Raw genomic sequence first — 24,819 nt, 5'->3', positions numbered from 1 at the left:
AAGTCAGGTTTGTATACACACTTTCCTGATTCTCCACGGTGCAATAGTCACCGATGTGGATATCATGAGGTGTCAGAGACCAATGTGGATCTGATGGAGCAGAGCTTGCTTACATTATTAACAGTGCAGTGAGTTCTACTGACTTCAACAGGACTTACTCCCAGGTCACCATCAACTGAGTAACGGATACATGGCAAAAACCTAATAGTATTTAGCCAGTGATGTAAATTAGATCTTCAAAGATTAGGCTTGGGTTTTTATTTTTGCTAAGAGTATCCATGACAGAAAGCAACGCATCGAAGCGCCCACACATTCGTCCCTTATCCAATCCAAACCGTCTCCCTTTGTTCGCAACGCTGATATCTCTTCCTCCAAACTGTCAGCGGAAGAATGGTGGAACAAAACCCAATATTGACTAAATCACTAGAACTTGGAAGCTTTTTGGGTGTACACAATTAATCATAAAAAAAATTAACGGGGATTTTCTTTCTTTCCCAAACAAGCCCTTTTCATGTTTATAACAACATGAAAATAATTTAGTATCTGAAAATTCCTCTTGCCTCTGTCTACCCATATGTCTACAGTACTGCACATAATGAGGCAGCAGAAATCCCATTTATGTCAATGGGATCTCATCAGACTAACTTTGTACACAGCTGTAGCCCAAGCATACATCCACCCAAACTTCCACCAAGATTTCAAGAATAGAAAGAAATAGCCATTGCCTATCTTGTACTTGCATGAAAATATTCTGACCTTAAACAGTGAGAAACTCCATTTTGGCTAAGGTTAGGAGAGCAGTGCTTGAACCTGGTGAGGAGATCTGGGCAATATTGTTTCTGGATCTTTATAGCCATTGTCTGGATTCATTACAGCTGAATACACTTCGCTATAGGCTCTGCAGACTAGTTCCGTGGACAGTTTTATTATCTGCTGTCTAAAACAAAACAAAAACACAGCGTTGAGAACAAAATATCTCTTTGCATACTTCTGCACCTTTGCAGAAATTAGTACAGTCAAACCTCGGATCCTGAATGCCTCCGTTTTGGAACGTTTTGGCTCCCAAACGCCGCAAACCCGCAAGTAAGTGTTCCGGTTTTTGAACGTTTTTTGGAAGCCAAACGTCTGATGCAGCTTCCGCTGAGTGCAGGAAGCTCCTGCAACCATTTGGAAGCCATGCCTCGGTTGTCAAACATTAAAATGCAGCCTCATCACAGGAGGAGAAAGGAAAAAAGAAAGAAGTGGAGGGAATCAAATTGATTCCAAGCCAAAGGCCAGGCGGAATAACTCTGTCTTACAGGCCCTGTGGAAAGAAATCAGATCCTGCAGGGCCCTGGTCTCATGAGACAGAGCGTTCCACCAGGCCGGAGCCAGAGTTGAAAAGGCCCTGGCTCTGGTTGAGGCTAATCTAACTTCCTTAGGGCCTGGGACCACTAGGGTGTTGCTATTTATGGACCTTGAGGCTCTCCGTGGGGCATACCAGGAGAGGCGGTCCTGTAGGTACGAGGGTCCTAGGCCGTGAAGGGCTTTAAAGGTCAAAACCAGCACCTTAAATCTGACCCTGTACTCCACCGGGAGCCAGTGCAGCTGGAAAAGAACTGGGTGAATATGCTCCCATGGCAGAGACCCCGTGAGGAGCCTCGCTGCAGCATTCTGCACCCGCTGGAGTTTCTGGGACAGCTGCAAGGGCAGCCCCGCGTAGAGCGAATTACAGTAGTCAAGCCTGGAGGTGACCGTCGCATGGATCACTGTGGCCAGGTCAGGGCGGGAAAGGTAAGGGACCAACTGCTTGATGCGGCGAAGGTGGAAAAATGTCGCCTTGGCTGTTGCTGTAACTTGCGCCTCCATGGAAAGGGAGGCGTCAAGGATTACACCCAAACTCTTAACGGAAGGCAATGGCACTAATTGGGCCCCCGCAAGAGAAGGGAGTTGGTCCCTCATCCCCATGCCATCCCGACCCAGCCATAGGACCTCTGTCTTCAAAGGATTTAGTTTCAATCGGCTCCCACGAAACCATCCAGCCACAGCTTCCAAGCATTGATCACTGTGGCCAGGTTGGGGCGGGAAAGGTAAGGGTTTGGATTTGGATCAGAAACTACAACCGATGAATCAAACCCAAAGCCAAAATGCTTACTTCACGGTAGCACTTAGAAGAAAGTTTATCTGTGGCATTAGCAGTCCATCGGGAGCCGACAAATAACGATCAAACTGGACCTAATACAAACAGAAGAAGAACAGGCATTAGCACTAAGCATCTCACTCAGGCGCTGTGAGTTAAACCACAGAGCCTAGGACTTGCCGATCAGAAGGTCGGTGGTTCGAATCCCCGTGACGGGGTGAGCTCCCGTTGCTCGGTCCCTGCTCCTGCCAACCTAGCAGTTCGAAAGCACGTCAAAGTGCAAGTAGATAAACAGGTACCGCTACAGCGGGAAGGTAAATGGTGTTTCCATGCGCTGCTCTGGTTCACCAGAAGCGGCTTGGTCATGCTGGCCACATGACCCGGAAGCTGTACGCCGGCTCCCTCGGCCAATAAAGCGAGATGAGCGCCACAACCCCAGAGTTGGCCACGACTGGACTTAATGGTCAGGGGTCCCTTTACCTATCTCACCCAATTTTTCTGGAATCAAGGGACCAGAAAGAACTTCATGGTGGAACTAATGGCTGTGGCTGGGGTGGTTGACCTTCTCTCCCTGCCTGCTGTGATCCTTATGAAAATCAGACCCCACCACAAACCTTTATTTACAGGGGTTGGGGGAAGCCATGATGTGTTTCAGAGTGATGCGTTGAGCTCCGTGTCTAAATTTGGCACTGAAACAGAAGGGAAGCAAAGAGGATGCGACTATGGGCAGCTGGAGACGGCTACCTGCTCCACTTGATTTCCATCTATGATGGAGGTCTGAGTTTGAGGGCTGTTCATGCACAAGAGGATGGGAAGCAGGGTTGTGCATCCTAGCCTGTCCTCCCTGTCAGAAGCCCCTCTTCCTTGTGTCTGCTTCTCCCCTGCTCCTTAACCCTAACTCTTAATGCCTGTGTGTGCAAGTCTATCATCTATTTCAGGCTTCCTGAACCTCGGCCCTCCAGATGTTTTGAGACTATAATTCCCATCATCCCTGACCACTGGTTCTGCTATCTAGGAATCATTTTTGGCCTACAACATCTGGAGGGCTGAGGTTGAGGAAGCCTGATCTATTTCAGCTGCTCAAATTAAACCAATGCCACCGTTATCAATTACTAGAAACAACTTTTGGACATATTTCAAAACGATGCAACAGAACTTTGCACCAGAATAGAATTTGTTGTGTATCTTTGTTACATGGCCTAAGATACCACTGAATATGCTCGCTTTAGTCAAAGCAATTTTCTGTGCTAAGGGTTTGTGTCAAAAAGACCACACAAATAAACAGCCAACATTCTTTTCGGTTATCTGCACCAATGTGGTGTCTCATTAAAACTTTAGGGGCTCGTTTAATTTTCATGCAACGTAGCTGCGTGTCAGGCCTCTTAGCACAATGAAAATATTGTTCTGAAAAACATCAAAACCAAAACGAACGCACAATTTGGTTCAACTTTTGCAAAAAATAATAATGAGGGCATACTTCAAGGTTCATTCACAGTCCTATTTATTGATTTGGAGTGGAACAGCTAGAAGAGAGGCAAGTCATTCAGTTCTAAACTTCCTTGAGACTATGAAGATACCCTTATCATCCCCATACCCTAACTGAGCCAAAGCACATGTCATTGGGGAAAAGGGTACATTGCTTCCTTGTTTACCCCCGCCTCCTCTTGCCCTGGTTTCCATTTAATAATTACTTCCCCCCACCTAAAAAAAAAATACAGCTACAAATTAAATTCCAGTATCTTACCATTGCAGCTTTTAAGGACATGGAATCCATACTGGGTACATTTGCCAAGGGACCCTAAAAACACAGCAATGATAAGCAAATAAATAAATAAATATTTAACCATCACTGTTAAGGAGTGCCGTTGGCACCTCTGTGCCACACAGCAAGCCACTTTTGAAACTGAGGGGGTTTTCAATAGTAGCTTTTCTGCTGTTCAAAGGGCTCGGGGAGGAAAAGGATGCACAAAGGCCCAAAGTAGCACCTTGGTTCTCATCCAGATACAGTAAATGTATATTTGCAATTCAACATATTTCATCAGTTGATCAGAATACCCATGTGATGTATCTTGTACTGATTTTGTGTGCATGAGTGTGCAGGATTACATATGTTAGACACACTCTCTCTCCCTAAAAATTAAGCACTACCTTTGACTAGTGATGTGAGATGAGAATATTCACTGGAGAATATTCACTATTCTCTGCTAGAAAATTCTCCAGAGAATTCTCTCCACAAACTATAAATTCTAATGTAAGAACCAGTTTGACAACCCACATTTAAAAAATCTAGTAAATAGTAAGTCAAGCTGTGATATTGCCAGTGTAAGCAATGAATAATGATTTTTTTGATCCAGTTACATTACTGGGCATTGTGTCATTCACCATTGGCAGTTCTGAAATGTGAGCTACAGAAAACTTTTTTTTAAGTTTTAAAAATGCTATTCATTTAATCTGATGAACATTTGAATTTATATATATTTGAACTATATGTTACAGCCTGTTTTCTACTCTGGTGTGACCTTATTCTCATTGGAGATATGCTTATTAAAGAACATACTCCTGTAGCGGACCTGAGGGTTTTTTTTTTTACATTCCTTTAAAAGCTACATTTCATACATACACAACATAATTAGAATTCAAAGTTGATGGTAAATATACAGTTAGCGGCAGGCTTAGTGATGAATGTAAGTCATTCATGTTGAATTTTCAATTTCAAGTTTGGTGCAAAAAATCAAAGATGTGAATTCACTGCATTGCCCCATTGAATAAAAGTATCTGTAACATTTTTGGTTGCCATCTGAACATTTTAAATGAAATTTCTCTAATATTCTCATTAATCAAGAATATTCTCCAAAAGATTATTCTCGAGAATTTAACATCACTACCCTTGGCGCATAAGTCAGATTACATCTTAACTGCACCACAACAGTTTTATTTACTCCCAGTTTGGAACAAAAGTGGAGTATACACATTTCTCCCCAAAATTATTGCTTACCTGCTCTGGTTTGTGCTGCTGTACAATGTTATAGATGTAACTTAGGCCCACTCTATTCAATACATAGGAAGCTTGTTCATTTATAAGGGTATCCAAGTGCGCTTCAATCTAAAAGACGGAAGGAAGACATTTCTTACTTATCGGAATGGTAACTGAAGAAACAGCTTGTTGACGAAAGCAATTCGGAAGAAAAGTCACTGAATGCAACGGAAACATTTTGACTATGTTACGAAATTAAGTGCATTCAAAGTGCATTACTTATGGGCCAATAATAATACAGTAGTCCCTTGGGTTATGTTAACTTCAGATAACGTAACTTTCAGGTTGTGAACGCGTCAAACCCGGAAGTGTGTGTACTTCTGGGTTTCACCATACATGCATGCACAGAAGCACTCTATTTTCCTTTTTCCTTTCTCCTCCTGTGATGAGGCTGCATTTTAATATTTTAATGTTTCAATATTTTAATGTTGTATTTTAATTTTTTTTAGTTGTATTTATTCAATTTGTTTTTATTATTGCTTGTTAGCCGCCCTGAGCCCGGCCTTGGCTGGGGAGGGCGGGGTATAAATAAAAATTATTATTATTATTATTATTACTACTACTGCTGTTTTGTCTTAGCTTCCCGTAAATTACATTTCTGTGGTTGTACACATCTGTATGTTGACTTTACATACAAAGCTGTGAAGACACACACATTTTGAGGAGCTTGTTTCACATTTACCGTATTTTTCCATCTATAAGACGCTCCCATGTATAAGACCCCCCCCTATTTTTAGAGACTCAATTTTAAGAAAATGAGGGGAGATGGACCAAAGTTGTTGAGCTCCCCCCCCCGTGGGCAGGAAACACTACCTAGATCAGAGGAAGTTGTGCTCCCCGGAGCCAGCCAGTTAGTGAGAGCACAACTTCCTCCATGCCGCTGCGTGTGGGAAACCATCTAGAGAGTGTTTCCTGCTCGCTGCGGCATCAGGGGAAATTGCGCTCCCGCCTACTGGCTGGCTGGCAGGCACACCGCTTCTCCCCCATGCCACTATCTATGTATTGGACAATCCCTGTTTTTTGACATGACCTTTGAGTCAAAAAACCTTGGAGACTCTGGAGAGTCCCATGGACTGCAAGAAGATCAAACCTATCCATTCTGAAGGAAATCAGCCCTGAGTGCTCACTGGAAGGACAGATCCTGAAGCTGAGACTCCAATACTTTGGCCACCTCATGAGAAGACTCCCTGGAAAAGACCCTGATGTTGGGAAAGATGGAGGGCACAAGGAGAAGGGGACGACAGAGGACAAGATGGTTGGATAGTGTCTTCGAAGCTACAAACATGAGTCTGACCAAACTGCGGGAGGCAGTGGAAGACAGGAGTGCCTGGCGTGCTCTGGTCCATGCGGTCACGAAGAGTCAGACATGACTAAACGACTAAACAACAATACAGTGGTACCTTGGGTTACATATGCTTCAGGTTACATACGCTTCAGGTTACACACTCCGCTACCCCAGAAATAGTGCTTCAGGTTAAGAACTTTGCTTCAGGATAAGAACAGAACTTGTGCTCTGGCGGCGCGGCGGCAGCAGGAGGCCCCCATTAGCTAAAGTGGTGCTTCAGGTTAAGTACAGTTTCAGGTTAAGAACAGACATCCAGAACGAATTAACTTCTTAACCTGAGGTACCACTGTACACAGAAACATACGGCATTCCCTGTTAATGTTTGATAGCAAAGAAAACATCGGGAGGTTGACTGGACGTTTACCTGGTACTGTAACATTTCTAGCCGTTTATCTGTGAATTCAAACAGAGCCAGCGTTGTCTTCATCATATGAAGCGAATTCACCATGAAGGTTGCCATGTCAGCAGACCCCAAGTTACTGGCAGACACGGTACACATCTGCAACAGGGGATCCAGCACACAAGAGAGAACCTAACGGGAAGAAGAGAGTGCGAAAAATACTGTAACTGGTGGGAATTCTTGTCCATTTCCCTTTCTCTACATCTCCCAAAGCGGAGAATTGATGCTGAAACGGGGTGAACGGCATTTGCCTCCGACAGGAGCTTCAGGTGCTACAAAGAAGCATTGCCAGCCACTTGCGCTGTCTACCGCACAGTCAGCTGGCTTGTTAAAAGTCTGAAAAGGATGTTGCGCAGGGAAGTTGCGCAAGTCATTGCCAGCCCGATGCAGACGCAACAGCTTAGGCAATTGGTGATGCTTGCTTATGATGTCCAAACCTTGCTCTGAGAAAAAGGCAGGTTTGAATTACAAGGAGGCTGGACATTTAAACCAAACGCTCCAACAGTTTCCTATCAGGAGCAGCACAGCACTGCAGCTCCCTGATTTTCAATACGACGCTCAACAAGCAACTGTCTGGGGTGCCTTGTGTAGTGGACATCAAAGCTCAGGATCACGTCACAGGGCCACAGAAAAAAGCTGAGACTGCTCATCACTGTTGTTTAAACAGAAGAGAAACAGCGAAGATGGCGCTTAAAATGAGGTAAACAGGAAAAGGTAAGGCCTGAGGTCAAGGGATAGCTAGCAAAGAGCAGAAACCTGCCCTGCCCTGTGCAAAAACAGAGAATAATTGAGAGAGGAGGAGTCTCCAGCACTCAATCAGGTGAGGTGGGGGCCAGGTCACATGATCTACCCATGTGACATTGTTAGAAATCTCTGCTGCCAAACATAAAACAATGTTTTCTCTCGCAAGAGAGCCCCAGACACAACTGCAGGAACTGCTCACCACTGTCTATTCTTGAGCCTGAGCTACGCAAAACAATTCCACTTCTGCTATAATTAGAAATTGCCACGGATCCAGCAGCATTTCTCTCTTTTTCCATTGGGAAACCTAGCATGGAATTTAACTGTCTGAATCACAGTTTCTCATCCCCCAAAAGCCCTTCCCTCAAGCTGCTGTGGCTCCTTGCAATTTCAACCAATTTTACCTGCCCAAAGTCAGCTTGGCGGGTATCCAAAGGAATGACGCAAGAGTCGTGCGATGCTAGAACCTCCCGCAGCAGAGCAAGGGTCTGAGTCAGTGCAGAGCTTGGGCCAAGATCTGCAGGCGGCAGTTCAACCTACAAAACAAATTGCAACTTATTACTAAACTGAAAACTACGGAGAGACCCGGTCTGAATAGAGATATTGGATTCTTGTCTCATTACATATGCTAAAGCTATTTTTGGTCATCTGCATACTATCCCTTGCTTTTTCCTGTAGGACTAATTGCAGTCGTTAACAGTTGTCAACAGGTTTACAATACTCATTGAGTCAATCACCCATCTCCTACTACCCTTCTGAGAAAAACCCAACCCCACCCTCCCACTACATATAAGGGTCTTGTGACTTCTGTTTCAGTGTATCTGAAGAAGTGTGCATGCACACGAAAGTCCTAACTGGATGGATGGATGATTGATTGATTTAAAATGAGCATCATGAATCTTGCTATGCCGCGGCGAGACTCCTTATGGGGTCTTCGCTGCGAGATCACATTCACCCAGTGCTATACCAGCTGCACTGGCTCCCGGTGGAGTACAGGATCAGGTTTAAGGTGCTGGTTTTAACCTTTAAAGCCCTATACAGCCTAGGACCTACGTACCCACGGGACCGCCTCTCCCGGTATGTCCCACAGAGGAACCTATGGTCTGCAAATAAAAACATCCTGAAGGTCCCAGGCCACAGAGAGGTTAGGCTGGCCTCAACTAGAGCCAGGGCTTTCTCGGCTGCGGCTCCGATCTGGTGGAACTCTCTGTCACAAGAGACTAGGGCCCTGCGGGACTTGACATCCTTCCGCAGGGCCTGCAAGACAGAGCTGTTCCGCCAGGCCTTTGGCCAGGGGACAGTCTGACCCCCTCCTTTGGCAATCCTCACAGAACTCTAGCCCAATGGTTGCCATTTATCTGATTTGAGCTGATTTTATAATGAAATAATTTTAGAATGTTGTATATTTTACTTTTGTTAGCCGCTCTGAGCCCAGCTTCGGCTGGGGAGGGCGGGATATAAATAAAAATTATTATTATTATTATTATTATTATTATTATTATTATTATTATTATTATTATTTAAAGAGCTTGGAAACTCCCTATTTCAAGGGCATGTTGTGGGCCTGACAACATATAGGAAGCACATCAGTGTACTATACCATGTATCAGACGTCTGTCCATCCCATGATGGCATCCTTTCAAGGGGGCGAGAGCCACATGCAGCCCCTCTGCCTTCCATAGCTCTGTTACAACCTAATCCCTCTGCATTGTTTACCACCAGCAAAGATCCTCTTCTTTTTTTTCAGCCAAGAAAAGGGTCTCGTTCTGACATGTGGGCCTGGTGTTTGTTCAACCTTACTTGCAGATGCTGGGAGAGTGAAAACCACAACTCTCTGTCCACAGTACATATGAGAATTGCTCTGTTATCCTGAACAGTCCATCAACAAAATCTGTGTGAATTTCTTAGCTCAGGAGATGCACGTGAACTTCTGAAGAGCCACACTTGGCCAATGTTTTAATGTGGGGAATTGTCCTGGCGGAATTGTGCACCACACACGTGTCTACTGCAAGTTTAAAACCGTTCCTTAAAATTGGCTGATCTGCCGTGAGACTCCCTATGTACTCTGAGAAGCTCGTGGGTGGTCACCAGGACCCTCAGCAACTAGAAGCAGCTAACAACTGAACCATCTGAAATGTACCGTATTTTTTGCTCCATAAGACGCACTTATTTCCTCCAAAAAAGTAAGGAGAAATGTCTGTGAGTCTTATGGAGCAAATGGGTGGTCGATCGCTGGCTCCCTTTCTGGCCCCGCGCCCTTGCCCAGGCCTCCATTGTTGAATGTTCTACAGATGGAGGCTGTTTGTTTCCCCAGAGACATGTGACTGGCTGATTAGATTATCTGTCTAGAAACTGTAGAAACGGCTCCCTTTCCTTTCCTAAAGAAGCTGCAGTACTGTGAGTTGAACCCCATAAAAACAGGATTTTTTCCCCTGTGCAAAGTAAGCTCAACAACTTTGAGATGATCCTCAAAAAAACAGGGCTTTCAATAATAATAATAATAATAATAATAATAATAATTTATTATTTATACCCCGCCCATCTGGCTGGGTTTCCCCAGCCTCTCTGGGCAGCTTCCAACAAAACACTAAAATACAATAAACTATTAAACATTAAAAGCTTCCCTAAACAGGGCTGCCTTCAGATGTCTTCTAAAAGTTTGGTAGTTATTTTTCTCTTTGACATCTGGTGGGAGGGCGTTCCACAGGGCAGGTGCCACTACCGAGAAGGCTCTCTGCCTGGTTCCCTGTAACTTGGCTTCTTGCAGCGAGGGAACCTTGGCAAAAGAAGCTGCACAACTGTGAGCTGATCCCCCCAAAAAACAGGGCTTTCCCCCTTTCCTCCTCTAAAAACTAGGTGCGTCTTATGGTCAGGTGTGTCTTATGGAGTGAAAAATACGGTAGTTATGCCTCAGAAAGGGAGCAGGTGCCGGGGAGTGCATGCAGGGATGAGGGCAAGTAGCAAGAAATCCAGTACACTGACTCAGCTTTCTTTTGCCTATCAGGGCCAAAAACAGAGGACTACAAAAGGCCGAAGGATTCTCCCTACCTCCTGCCTTGATTTCTGGTGCTCGCACCAGGACAGAACTGAGAAACACCTTGCACACTAGACCACTGCTGTAAAAACCTTGCTGGATTTTCACAGTGACTGCTGTGGATCAGCAATGGCGGTAACAGCAACTATGATCCCAAGTGTCAAGAAGGCATAGCAGTGACAGACTACACCAGAATGTATGAGCTCCGAGTAGCGGCAGTTAGAGAATAACTGGCAACTTTTACTCTTTAGCGTCCCAACGCAAATATATGCGGTGTGAGTTTACTGATTTGTTGAACTGCTTTCATTTCAGGTAGGTGTTCCTTAGCAAAGTATACTAAGTTTGACACTCAGTGGCCTCGTTCCAATTCTTTTAGTGCAAAAGGCTTTAAGCACCAGTTCTGAGGTGGCACTGAAGTAAACGGCGTTGGCCGGTGGGAGGGGGAAGGTACAGAACGAGGAAAGGGCAGAGAAGTCTGGTGAGCAGCATAGGCGAGACTTGGCGGCGAAGGGTGCTGATGGACCAGGGAGTTTCACATGGTGCTAAGAAGGCAACGGTGCACAGATGAAATGCAAAAGCCAATAGCAAGGTTGGCGATCACTTTGATAGTACAGAATCTGGACTTCCAAGCTTGATACCTGCACAGAGGGTCTACTGACAATGCTACAGAACCTACAACTGAAGATGTAGGGAAGGGGGAGAGAGTTGACTAACCCCTGAAACAGACCTTATCCATCAGTTTGCTTGCATGAAGGCTCAAGCTGTTGAAGAATATCTTTTTACTCAAGACATGCATCTCTTCCATTGTAGTTAACAGCATGGCTGCGGTGTTCCCCACAATATTACTGGAAATGGGAAGAGAGAGAGGCAGTAAGAAATTTCACGATAACCAAAGCAGACATATATCAAAGTCCGGCTATTTAGCCCCCCAAAATGCTACAAAATGTCTTCTGAAAAAGTAGCACCTAGTAACTAAAAAAACCCTATATATTGCCTGGTGCTTTTAGGTGTTCTCTAAAGGCAAGAGGAAACACGGGTGGTGTTGTGGTCTAAACCACAGAGCCTAGGACTTGCCGATCAGAAGGTCAGCGGTTCGAATCCCCGCGACGGGGTAAGCTCCCGTTGCTCGGTCCCTGCTCCTGCCAACCTAGCAGTTCGAAAGCACGTCAAAGTGCAAGTAGATAAATAGGTATCGCTCTGGCGGGAAGGTAAACGGCGTTTCCATGCGCTGCTCTGGTTCGCCAGAAGCGGCTTAGTCATGCTGGCCACATGACCCGGAAGCTGTACGCTGGCTCCCTAGGCCAATAAAGCGAGATGAGCGCTGTAACCCCAGGGTCATCCGCAACTGGACCTAACAGTCAGGGGTCAGTTTACCTTTAAAGGCAAGAGGCCACCAAACTCTGAGGAGTGGGGAGCGTGCGGCCTTCCAAATGTTGTTGGATTATTACTATCATCCCTGACTACTGGCTATGTTGCTTGGAGCTGAATGGAGTTGCAATCTTACAACATATGGAGGACCCGAGGCTTCCCATGGCTCTGCTAGATGCTGATATTATTGAGTTCCATAACTTATATCCCTTATGTACAACAGCTGGTTTAATGTCCTTTACGATGTGGAACATGTACTTGCTCTCATCAATGAATACATGGCTTTGAAGTGAATTGACGTGATTCTATTCTCCTTTTGGAAATTCTGCAGGGAAACTGGAAAAGCAGGACAACTTCAAAGCTGAGTGTTTTGCAAAAGGATGCTTTTTCTAATGGCCAATTATGGTCTGACTAGTTGCCCCGGAAGCTGAGCATAATGGTACTATCATTACTTGAAGAGGGCAGGAGCCCAGGGATGTAATTTTAAACAAGGAGCAAACTGAATTGAAAGCACATCGAAAGGGTTTTGTTGTGATAACATCAGAATATTTTTTTCCCAAATACAAGTTATAAATAGTATAGAGATTATCTTTTTAATAAAATAAAGATTTCTAACATACTAAAAGCAGTACTAGGACTTTGTTATTTTCCTCCTCAACGCAAAACCAACTCGACCAGCTCTGAAATTCTAAACACTGTAATGCAAAGCAAGGAATTTGCTTTTCTCTTTTGTTTCTGTTTACCTGATGGTGTGGTGGTAAAACTTGAGAAGATTAGAAATTTTATACAGAAGGACTGCTCCTGGTTCAGCTACGATCACCTGTTCAATCCTAACCTGAGAAAAGAGATTGACATCATAACATCATGTTATGCAGAAATCTTTCACATCCAATTATCAAGACAATGTCTATGTTGTCTTCAAGCAGGTAAGACATTAGGGGTGGGGTGGGGGTTGGGAGGTATGGGTGCGGCAACAGAACTGCTGGATTGGTTCTGCTGATGCCCTCATCCTGCCCCTGCCCTATTCCAGTATTCAGAAGCAGGAAGCCAGGGCTGCAGTCTTGGCCCTCCCATTAATCATGCCTGTTTTTCTGGGACCAGTAACTTGAGGCACAAAGTGATAGAAGTTTTGCTTCAAATGAGGTTGGAAAATTCATATGACGAAATAATTTAGGGAAATAAGAAGCCAGTATTGTTTTGATGAAATATATAACGAGAACAATGGACAAGTTTCCAACAAGTTTTGTCTTGCTTTTTCCACTCTTTGTTTATAGGACTATATGGGAAAATGCACCTTGTTAATAAATGCAGTCTTATTCCAATGGGGACGCGGGTGGCGCTGTGGGTTAAACCACAGAGCCTAGGACTTGCCGATCAGAAGGTCGGCGGTTCGAATCCCCGCGATGGGGTGAGCGCCCGTTGCTCGGTTCCTGCTCCTGCCAACCTAGCAGTTTGAAAGCACGTCAAAGTGCAAGTAGATAAATAGGTACTGCTCCGGCGGGAAGGTAGATGGTGTTTCTGTGCACTGCTCTGGTTTGCCAGAAGCGGCTTAGTCATGCTGGCCACATGACCCGGAAGCTGTACACTGGCACCCTCGGCCAATAAAGCGAGATGAGCGCCGCAACCCCAGAGTCAGCCACGACTGGACCTAATGGTCAGAGGTCCCTTTACCTATTCCAAGGGCACACATAAACCAACATACTCCACCCACCTTCAGAGGCCGGCAAACGCCTTCTGTGATGTGTCCAATCACTTCTTGCATATTTTTTTCCACTCCTGAAAGGAAACATAGCGAGTGTTATTCAGAGGTATTTCAGCAACCATCCTTCCCATTACCACACACTGCCTTGAAAAAAAGTCACACCTAGGCAACTCTAACACATCACAGATTCTGTGAGAATTGTGTGTTTCCCCCCCTCATGCTATAAGCTGCCTTGAGCATGGTTATACAGTGGTACCTCGCAAGACGAAATTAATTCGTTCCGCGAGTTTTTTCTTCTTGCGAGTTTTTTGTCTTGCGAAGCACGGTTTCCCATAGGAATGCATTGAAAATCAATCAATGCGTTCCTATGGAAACCGCCTTCAGACCAGGTCTGGGGACAGTCTGTCCCCCGACCTCTTCTGAAGGCTGGGGGGGGGACAAGGGCTTTTCTTCCCACCACCAGCCTTTAGAAGGCTGTTCTGAAGGCTGGCGGTGGGAAGAAAAGTCCTTCTCCCCAGCTCCCACCCCGCAAGCTCCAGGGACAGGAGGGCTTTGCTGCCGACCGCCAGCATTTTAAAATTGCCCCGGGACAGCGGAGAAGTCTCCGCTGTCCCGGGGGCTTTTAAAATGCTGGCGGGCGGCAGCGAAGCCTCTGCTGTCCCGGGCGATTTTAAAATGCTGGCGGGCGGCAGCCCCGGGACAGCGGAGAAGTCTCCGCTGTCCCGGGAAGGCAGGCGGGGGGGAGCAAAGACTTTTGCCCCCCGCCGGCCTTCAGAAGAGGTCCAGGACCTCTTCTGAAGGCCGGCGGTGGGCAAAAGTCTTTGCTCCCGACCGCCAGCATTTTAAAAGAGGTCCCCGGAGATTTCCCTATGGGCTTTCTTCTTGCAAAGCAAGCCCATAGGGAAATTCGTCTGGCGAAGCACCTCGAAAAACGGAAAACTCTTCTTGCGAGTTTTCTGTCTTGCAAGGCATTCGTCTTGCGAGGTACCACTGTAATTATGGAAAGTCGGTACACAAATAAAATGATTATGTATATAAAACCGCCCAAATCCTACTTGTTTACTTTCGACATTTCTCTGTACACACCTTGGACTTGCCAACACTTTTTTTTTTACGATCCTCCATGCCCCCATACCCCAATTACACAGAACAAATATCTGCTGAAGTACACTAGCACATGTTTATCGCCACATGCAACTTTCCCTGGGGATTCCAAATACACATTTCCTATGTGGTGGGAATGTAAGATTGTAAAAAATTATTGGGAAATGATCTACAATGAATTGAAAAAAAAGGTTTAAAATAACATTTGTAAAGAAACCAGAAGCTTTTCTGCTGGGTATTTTAGGACAAGATGTGAAGAAAGAATTGAGGACACTGTTTATGTATGCTACAACAGCAGCAAGAATTTTAATAGCACAAAACTGGAAGATGGGAGAAATACCATTCAAAGAACAATGGCATGAAAAATTGATGGAATATGAGGAATTAGCAAAATTGACATATAAACTGCGTGAAAAAGATAATAGTGACATTAGAAAGGAATGGGAACCTTTTGTAACATATTTGCAGAAACAATGTAAAAGCATGGACTCTTTGGCAGGCTTTAAATAAACATAAATAATGTAATTAGAGAGAACAAAAAAGACAACAATGTGATAATATACTACTATATATAAGCAGCAGAATGCAACAAGTGGTTTAACAAACCAGAAACGGATATGGAGGGAAGCCAAGGGAGAGAGGGGAATTTATAAAACGATTGTTCGGTTAAGTTGAATAATGTATGATATATGCATGAAAACCAATAAAAATTGATTTAAAACACACATTTCCTGAAATTGAGCAATACCTTCAGTAGTGATATGTTTTAACAGGGCTTCCAGATGCTCTTTTTCTGAAGCGGTAGCCTGATGCAGCCAAGCCAACATGTCTCCTACATATCTAAAACCAAAAACCAAAACATCCTGCTGCATTAAATGATTATAGCAGCAAAACCACTATGCAGCATACGCTTCCGTGACTGCTGTACCTCAAAGGATCGTGGGAATGCATTTCAATAGGCCGGGGGGTTCCTCCTGGACCGCCTCTAGTAAGAGCATCGATAAAACCACGGACTACAGCACTTCTTCTGGCTGTTGCAAACTCATCAAGAGTGTATCTGCAGTGGAAATGAAGAGGCGCTTTATTAAAATGCATGTGCTTTATATTGCCACTCCAGTCATTAAGGTGCCTTGCTTTATGGGGATGTAAGTGTGCTATGCACAGAAATAAACTGTCTGAATAATTCACCACTTGAGCTCCGAAAATACTTTTCACGGCGGGAAATTGGTCGGTATCATGCCTCAGCCTCCCAACACAGGATCTGGTGGTTTGTTTCAAAAGACAAGAGGTTCCCTGAATAAATTCTATGTGAATGAGCTAATCAGCTGCGGTTCCAGATGGGAAATGACCACCTAAGCTAGAAAATACGGGAATATAAGCAACTACAGTGATACTTTGGTCTAAGAACAGCTTAGTTTATGAACAACTTGGATGAAGAACGCTGCAAACCCGGAAGTAGGTGTTTTGGTTTGTGAACTTTGTCTTGGAAGCAGAACATGTTCCGCTTCCTGCTGAGTGTGTTCCATTTGTAAATTGAGTCCCCTGCTGTTATAGGAAAACACGCCTTAGTTTAAGAATGCTTTGGTTTAAGAACGGAATTTCGGAACAGATTAAGTTCGTAAACCAAGGTATCACTGTATTATATTGGTGGCAGAGGGTTTTTTTAAGGGGGAGGGAGCCTGCAATACATGGGCCAAGTTAAGCCTGCCTGACACCAGTTTAGCATTAGGTTTCAATCAGGGATCCTTGTTTGAACCCATGAAAATAAGTTTGCTAACAGGGGTATAGTGCAGTTGGTCAGGGTTTGCTGCTGATAATGCCAAAGTTGCAGGATTGATCCCCGTAACAGACAGTTGCATATTCCTGCATTGCAAGGGGTTGGACCAGATGATCGTCAGGACCCCTTCCAGCGCTATGATTCTATTATTCTTTAAACCAGGATCCCTTGAATGTAATGCTAAGTTCAGATTCTTGAAAGTGAAACCAAACTTTCCAGAGATTCACCTCCCAGCTATTTTACTGGGGGGGCTGCGGCGGGGGGGGGGCGTAGAGAAGGCAAGGCGAGTACATGAATCTGATGTTCTGCTTCAACTTGCTGAAGTTCATCCAACTAGCACTAAATCAGAGTCTGATGTTACGTGTGAACTGTGCCTTTGTGTTATAAAGACATAAAAATGTAGAAATAATATTAGGATGTATTTCAGCAAGGCATTTCATTAAACGAAAAGAAAGTTGATGCTATAGGACAGGCATAGGCAAACTCGGCCCTCCAGATGTTTTGGGACTACAACTCCCATCATCCCTGACCACTGGTCCTGTTAGCTAGGGATCATGGGAGTTGTAGTCCCAAAACATCTGGCGGGCAGAGTTTGCCTATGCCTGCTATAGAATTTGGTAGGTATTCTAAGACTGCCACCTTTTGGTTAATATCAAGCACTGCTAACATTCTTTAAAAATCAGTCAACTGCTGCTGAAAAAAGGAAAGTCATAACATAACATAAAACATAACATAACATAGCAAGCAATAAGGAAGTTCCCTGTTGTGGTTTGATAGGTAGTTATCCCAAATCTTTAGCACAAAAGATGTAGAGTGGTGGAAAGTCCCACACCTTGACATATTCAATTCCACCATGAATGAACTTTTTAAGCTAGCTTGTGGTCTGAAGGATGAAGCCCCCAGAATATTAATCTTGGTGACATTATGTCCTGCAACTAAGATATGCAACATACTTATAGAGAACGGCCCTGTCTTGCAAAGCTTCCATTGCTTGAGCTAGAACTGGAGAAATGTCACAGGATTCTTGGGTTAAAGTTCTGCATTCGCCTGCAAAGAAGAAAAGATCAGGCCAATAGTAAGCAATGTTTCTGATCTTTACAGCTTTCTAAAAACAATGAATGAAAGTTGTTTCAATCCTATTTTTAACTAAAACGCTTCTTTTAAAAATTCCTCATCTGAAGGCCTAGAAGACTAAACTCCTAAGTCCTGCCCAGGGCTGTCATTTTGAGACATACGTGGTTATTTCCAAATCAGCAGGTCTTGGATCAGGATGCCTAGGGGCTAATAAGGGAGCTTAAAATATTAGAACATTAAAACATTCCAACATTCCACCTGCCAGAAAACGCAGGGAACAAGCTGTGCTATTACAAAGACTAAGGCCTCAGATGCAAACTCCAGATAATATTTTAGAGACTAAGACCTAAACCACATTTCTAATGGCTGTCATATTCGTATTGTTTATTGTCATATTTGATTGTTAATTCAAACTTAATTCTATTGTGTTTTATGTTTGCATAGTACGGTATGTGAATCTGGTCTGGGACCGTAATAAATTTTATTATTATTAAAACATTCCTGATATAAAATTAACCTACTCCTGTGGTGGGGTGGGTGGCTGAAAGATAGAAGAACGAGAGGAGATAATGCTGATACAGTTGGTATTGCTAGGCTGACTGCAAACATATAATAATAATAATAATAATAATAATAATAATAATAATAATAATACTAAAATTTTATTTATAGCCCGCCCTCCCCAGCCGTAGCTCAGAGCAGCTAACAAAAGTAAAATATACAACATTCTAAAATCATTTCATTATAAAATCAGCTCAAATCAGATAAATGGCAACCATTGGGCTAGAGTTCTGTGAGAATTGCCAAAGGAGGGGGTCAGACTGTGCCCTGGCCAAAGGCCAGGTGGAACAGCTCTGTCTTGCAGGCCCTGCGGAAAGATGGCAAGTCTCTAGGGACTTCCGGATTGGCGCCATCGTCTAATGGCAGATTCCCTCCGAGCTCCGGAGGGAATCGGCTAAACAGGGGTCGGGTTCTGCCGCGGTGGCGACGCGGGGACCCTTAGAAACCACAGGCGCTGAAGCCTGTGGACCTGGTGACTCGGCGGGCACCATTTGTGCCCCCCCGACCCACAAAGGAGCCTTTTTAAAGGCTCTGGAACGGGGGACGGAGAGCGGCGTGGTGCTGTGAGTCGATTGCTTCCCCTGCTGAGTGAAGCCGCATGCCATGGACGGAGAGCGCTAACTTCTTCCTCTGAACATTTGGATTAAAAGTAACGACCCGTGAGTAACACGGTAACTGGACTTAAAAGGGAAATTTTCTTTGGGAATTAGGCACGATCGGGCAAGGTGCTAAAGAGGAACTCCGCCTACCCAACTTGTAAACATCGTAAAGCAAGGATTTTATTACTAAGGTTGTGAGAATACCTTTCTTCTTTGTGGAGAAAAGCAATTAACTTTACGTTGGGGCAATTTAAGTGATTGTGCTGGAGGATAAGAGCTAACATTGAGAACGGAATTCACCCCTCCCCCAAGACCCGGGAGCGATCGGTGAGAGAGCCTGCGGAAGAGGCATAAAGACTTTGGCAGCTGTCAAACTAGCTGTCAAAGTTGGAAGAAAAGGGAAACTTTGTTTTTTGCGGACTTTGCTGGTTATATTCGCTACAATTTGGTAACAAATTGTTAAAATAAAGAAGAAAAGGCTAACTTGGCTTTTGGGTGGGAATTGGAAGACATTAAGAAGCTAGAATCCCTCTAGAGGGGGTTCAGGACATTACAAAAATGGCTGTAAGTGGAAAAATACTGGCTGAACTGGAGAAGACCTTCTCTTTCCTGGGAAAACTGCAGGAACAGACGGATGTTTTGACTATAAACGTCACAATACTGAAGGCAGCAGTAAATAAAGTTGCTGAGTCTGGAAAGGACATGATTCAAGTTCCTGCAGATGAACAGGGAAGCGCTGTTGTTGATCTAAAAATCCTTACAGCCAAACAAGAAAAGAAATTTGAGACATCTGAGAAAGTGATTAAAGAGGAATATGAAGACCTGAAGGAAAAAGAAGGAGGAGCTATGATGTTGCAGATGATTAAGGAGAGCCAGAGGCCTGTCAAGATGGATACAAAGGAAAATAAGAACAGGATGATGAAAATTTGGTTTGAATTGAAGAATGGAAAATGGAGAGATCTCCTTGTATGGAGATCAGAAGACATATGGAATACAAACTTGGCTAATGTGGAAATTGGAGCCTTTGGGACATTTGGACCTATGAGAAGTAAGAAACAAGATCTTGCTTCCATTGTTAAATATGGAGGGCTGGCTGGAAGAAATATGGACCTTATTGGAACAGAGCTTCTTCGAGATTCAGAATTTAAAATAAAGGACTATCAAAAAAACCGGCAGAGAGGAACTGAGAGAGAGTTGAGCGCCTCAGATGTGAGGTCGCCAGGCTGACTGCAGATGGACTGATGGACTTTGGTTGGGGTTCGAATCCGGGAAAGGGGGTGGTGGGGCTTTGGGAATCCAAAGGGTGTATAAATATATTTTGTTTTAATTAAGTTGGTTTTGCCACTAACATAAAAATGGGGATTTTGGGGAAGGTAATTGGGGCCGACCTTAGAAAAAGATTGTTAAGAATAAGTGTTGACGTACAAAGATTGAGGTTTTTAAGTTAAAATGGGTTAATTAAATTGATGGGTTGAATTTAGGAAAAGTTTTTTAAGAATAAATTTTGATATATAAAGATTGAGGTTTACAAGTTAAAATTGGTTAGTTAAAATGAATTAGGAAAATAAGGTAAAGTGTGGGGACAAGAATTTGCTGAGCCAAAAAATTGGAATTGGAATACAAGAAGGGCAGGTGTGGGGAAGTCAAGGAAATTGGTTATGGAAAGTAAGCAATGTAAACTTTTTTAATTGTTTCTTTTTCTTCTTCTTTTTTCTCTCTTTTTTCTTTTTTGTCTTTCTCTTTTATTTTTTGAAAATTTCAATAAATATATTTAAAAAAAATAAAAAGGAAAGATGTCAAGTCTCGCAGGGCCCTAGTCTCATGTGACAGAGCGTTCCACCAGATTGGAGCCACAGCCGAAAAAGCCCTGGCTCTGGTTGAGGCCAGCCTAAACTCTCTCTGGCCCGGGACCTCCAATATGTTTTTGTTTGAAGACCGTAAGGTCCTCCGTGGGACATACCAGGAGAGGCAGTCCCGTAGGTACGAGGGTCCTAGGCCGTATAGGGCTTTAAAGGTTAAAACCAGCACCTTAAACCTGATTCTGTACTCCACTGGGAGATAGATAGATAGATAATACTTTATTCGGCTATAAGCCCACAAGGTAAAACCAATCAATAAATAAAATAGCATTTTACATTCTAAAATATCAACTAAAATATTTCAACGCATAATCTCCTTCACGTTACATACAATCTCTAGATGTACCATATTGTGGCCTTGAATATAAAGATGGTGGATAAAGTTTACTAGATTTTTAATAGTCATGCAGCATTCCATGAAGTCTTTTATATGAAAGAACTGAATTCAGGAATCTGGCAACCTGTAATGTTCTATAAGAGTCAATGTCCTGGAGTAAATAGGCTAGATGTAATTCAGGTGGTTTAGTAACAGTTTCCAAGATGATTGAACTCAGAATCCTTGATCGGGGAACAATATATAAAGGACAATTAAACAAGATATGATAAAGGGATTCTATTGATTTGCTGTCACATGCGCATAAAACAGAGGTTTTACCGTTAGAAAATCTATTACTCAGCACATTTGAGGGGAACACATTAAATCTGGCTCTAACAAAAGCGAATCTATGCGACGCAACCGATAAGGTAGACAGATATCGAGGTATCTGGGACATAAATGTAATGCCCTGATTTATCGGGGAACATGTACCTCCACCTGTAGTAAGATTTTGTTGCAAATCAACCTCCTCCAATCTTTGTTTGATGACCTTTTTTGCTGTAATTAGATCTAAATTTAGTATATTGGAAGGAGAGATTCCATAAGACAACAGTTTGGAATGGATTTTTGTTGCCCATGGGCTGGTAAATTCATCTCTCCAAAGGCACTGAATAAGATGGTAATTGGGCAATTTATGCCAAAGGGACAGCCAGTAATTAAAGGCATGTCTCCACATCAGGATCTCTAAGGAGGGGGTCTTGAGTTCTAAGCGAATAGCAGAGTTGCTTACACAGGAGGGTAGTTTCAAAAGGCGTCTGAGAAAAAGATTTTGCAATGTCACCAGAGGCATGAAGTTTACAAAAGCGCCCCATAAAGGGACCGCATAGGCCATAGTTGCAACCACTTTTGCACTATAAACTTTTAAGGCAGATGGAACATGCATAGCCCCCTCTGTAAAGAAAAAGCGTAATAGAGCGTAGATAAGGGCTTTGCCCTTATTTTGTAAGTATGTGATATGCGCTTTCCATCCCATATTATACTGAAAGTAAATTCCTAGATATTGAAATTTGTAGCACTGGGAGCCAGTGCAGCTGGTATAGCACTGGGTGAATGTGATCCTGCAGCGAGGACCTCCCATTTGTCTGTTTTGTTTTATCTTGTAGTTGTTGGTGCTTATTGTTTTAATAATTTTATGTAATTATATGCATGCAAGGTCCTCCTGAAAAACAATATATACAGTAAAATAAATGTTTCTATAACCCATAATGATTTTGGTGCACCAAATAGTACTGGCTAATCTTACACATTAACAAAGAATATATATCCCAGGATTAAACATGAGTGTAATAAATAAGTTGAGGCTATAGAATTTGGTGGGTGTTCCAAGACTGCCTCCTTGTGGTTAATATCAAGCACTGCTAACATTCTTTAAATAAGCATCTTTTCAAGGAAAAGCATTATCCCAAAAAACTAAGGTACCTTGAGCCCATCGGTAAAGCTGCTCATAAGCAGTCTCTTGAAGCAAAGCCATCTGTTCCATAATTTCTAGGCTGCAAATTTAAAACAATTAAATGCTTTTTAAAAGTGTTTTATGAAAATAAAAAAATCTTTAAACACATAATAATCTTTAGAGCTATTTCCCCGTTCCAAATATTTTCACAGCCCACTTTATACAGCTTAAACTGAACGATGACTACTACTTCAGTCATTGCTTTGTAGTTGTTCGGTGAAAACTCACCCTGATCTCTGCTGGTTTGTGCGCAGAAGAATCTTGACATCGTTGTGAATTTGTTTTACTCGCCCTAATACCTTAAAAAAATCCTAGGAAACGCAAGATTGAAAGTCACTGGTATTTTATTAAAGCAAACTGTCCACACAGAAATATTCACAGATCATTATACTACAGGCCACAAACTTTGCAGTTAAAAGAATTTCTAGTGGGAGGATAGGCAAGATCTCAATGCTAAAAAATGCAATACTATTATTAATACTAAAACAAAAGTTTTACTTCACAACCACCATCCCAAACATAATTTCTCCAAATACGCATCAAGGTATGTTTTTGCCTACATTTAAAGAAAACCACTAGGCATGGTCTATGAGTTAAGTCATATTGTATCCTTTCAAGGAAGGAGGTTTTTAGATTTTACCAAAAAAAGTGCAACAACTGTGGGCAAAACTAAAGAAAGCTCAACAACTTTGTCAAAAACCTCAACAACCTTTGTGTGCCAGGAGTTTCACTTTTTGAAGATTTATTTCTTCCTTTTTATTTGTAGGACTAGAAGAGTGTGTGTGTGTGTGTACATGCATGTGTGAAGGAGTGTGTAAATGGATGATAGTATTTTGATTTTTTTATAGGTAGAACAGGGAATCATGCAGACACAAAATTATGGGCCTAGCACAAAAAATATACCCATAAGCAGTTAAAAACTCATAGCCTATAACTCATAACGAAGAAGTAAGGCTTAGCATATAGAGAATGCTTGTCAGGCTTTTTAAATATATAACTGATGAACACAAGTCTTCAGTAACAAATATGCTTAACTTACATATGAAAGTGCTGGTGAATGTCTGGGTTAAATACTCGGTTTTGATCATATTAACAACTCTTTATGATACATTAGGAGCTATAGGGAACGCACAATATGAAAGGAACAAGGTAAATGGAATAGAAAGGTTCCACCTCAAGTGCTAAAGCTAGAATATTACTGCTGTGCATGCTCATGGTACTTACTTCTGTAACGGGCCCATCTCTTGTACTTCGAAGGACATTCATTTCTTCTGGAGAAAGCTGGAATTCTGCTATGAAAGCATCTGCTATCTGTGCTTTCAGTTCTAACCTTTGGCTGCAATTAAAAGGTTGAAATTTGAAAATGGGATACTTCTAGCACAGTCATATATGTGTGTCGACTCAGAAGTAAGTCCCAACGAGTTCTATGGGGTATACTCCCAGAAACGTTTGTCTTGAATGAGCCTTATACATCACTACTTCAAAATAGAATATATAGATAGGTAAAGGTAAAGGGACCCCTGACCATTAGGTCCAGTTGTGGCCGACTCTGGGGTTGCAGCGCTCATCTCATCTCACTTTATTGGCTGAGGGAGCCGGTGTACAGCTTCCGGGTCATGTGGCCAGCATGACTAAGCCGCTTCTGGCGAACCAGAGCAGCGCACAGAAACACCGTTTACCTTCCCGCCGGAGTGGTACCTATTTATCTACTTGCACTTTGACATGCTTAGGCGTTTCTGTGCGCTGCTCTGGTTCGCCAGAAGCGGCTTAGTCATGCTGGCCACATGACCCGGAAGCTGTACGCCGGCTCCCTCGGCCAATAAAGCGAGATGAGCGCCGCAACCCCAGAGTCGGCCATGACTGGACCTAATGGTCAGGGGTCCCTTTACCTTTACTCAGTGAGTAAAAGCTAGATGTTGGGCCGCTAACAAAAAAAATGACTTGCTACCCTCCTTTACATTCTTGGCAATTTCAATTACTGAGCTAATTTGTTTTAAATTACATTGTGCAACTGATATTACTGAATATAGCCTGATACTTATCGTGTCTACTTTAAATAGTACTGAATAGATATCCATTCTTATTGAGAAACTGAAAAGTGCAAGAACCATACTTCTTTAAAGTTCAGAAACTATACTCAGAGGACCTTTCAATGCTCGCACAATATTATGCAAAGTGAGTTAATGCGAAATTCTCTCATTCTGAAAATTCTGTAATTAAAAAAAGGGAAAGATGCATATCCTATGCCAAACATCTGAAGAACAGCATAATAAAAA

The 24,819-nt window shown here is 43.1% G+C and overlaps 1 protein-coding gene across 1 annotated transcript in view; it reads right to left on the bottom strand.

Moving 5' to 3' along the window:
- Positions 1 to 235: 235 nt before the first annotated feature.
- COG6 (component of oligomeric golgi complex 6) overlaps positions 236 to 24,819 on the bottom strand; it is a 29,695-nt gene continuing 5,111 nt past the window's right edge. The window contains exons 5-19 of the mRNA XM_053380514.1: positions 23,768 to 23,879; positions 22,772 to 22,854; positions 22,513 to 22,583; positions 17,578 to 17,671; positions 15,776 to 15,904; positions 15,596 to 15,687; positions 13,753 to 13,817; positions 12,785 to 12,876; positions 11,401 to 11,518; positions 8,044 to 8,175; positions 6,863 to 7,030; positions 5,115 to 5,222; positions 3,864 to 3,917; positions 2,135 to 2,214; positions 236 to 937 (exon numbers count right to left, since the gene is read on the bottom strand). Of these exons, the coding sequence (XP_053236489.1) occupies positions 790 to 937; positions 2,135 to 2,214; positions 3,864 to 3,917; positions 5,115 to 5,222; positions 6,863 to 7,030; positions 8,044 to 8,175; positions 11,401 to 11,518; positions 12,785 to 12,876; positions 13,753 to 13,817; positions 15,596 to 15,687; positions 15,776 to 15,904; positions 17,578 to 17,671; positions 22,513 to 22,583; positions 22,772 to 22,854; positions 23,768 to 23,879 (1,546 nt within the window). The 3' untranslated portion in view covers positions 236 to 789. The remainder of the gene's footprint in view (positions 938 to 2,134; positions 2,215 to 3,863; positions 3,918 to 5,114; positions 5,223 to 6,862; positions 7,031 to 8,043; positions 8,176 to 11,400; positions 11,519 to 12,784; positions 12,877 to 13,752; positions 13,818 to 15,595; positions 15,688 to 15,775; positions 15,905 to 17,577; positions 17,672 to 22,512; positions 22,584 to 22,771; positions 22,855 to 23,767; positions 23,880 to 24,819) is intronic.

The sequence above is a fragment of the Podarcis raffonei genome, chromosome 3, assembly GCF_027172205.1.
Source record: "Podarcis raffonei isolate rPodRaf1 chromosome 3, rPodRaf1.pri, whole genome shotgun sequence".
Taxonomy (NCBI): Eukaryota; Metazoa; Chordata; class Lepidosauria; order Squamata; family Lacertidae; genus Podarcis; species Podarcis raffonei.
This window is presented reverse-complemented; position numbering and strand designations above follow the sequence as displayed.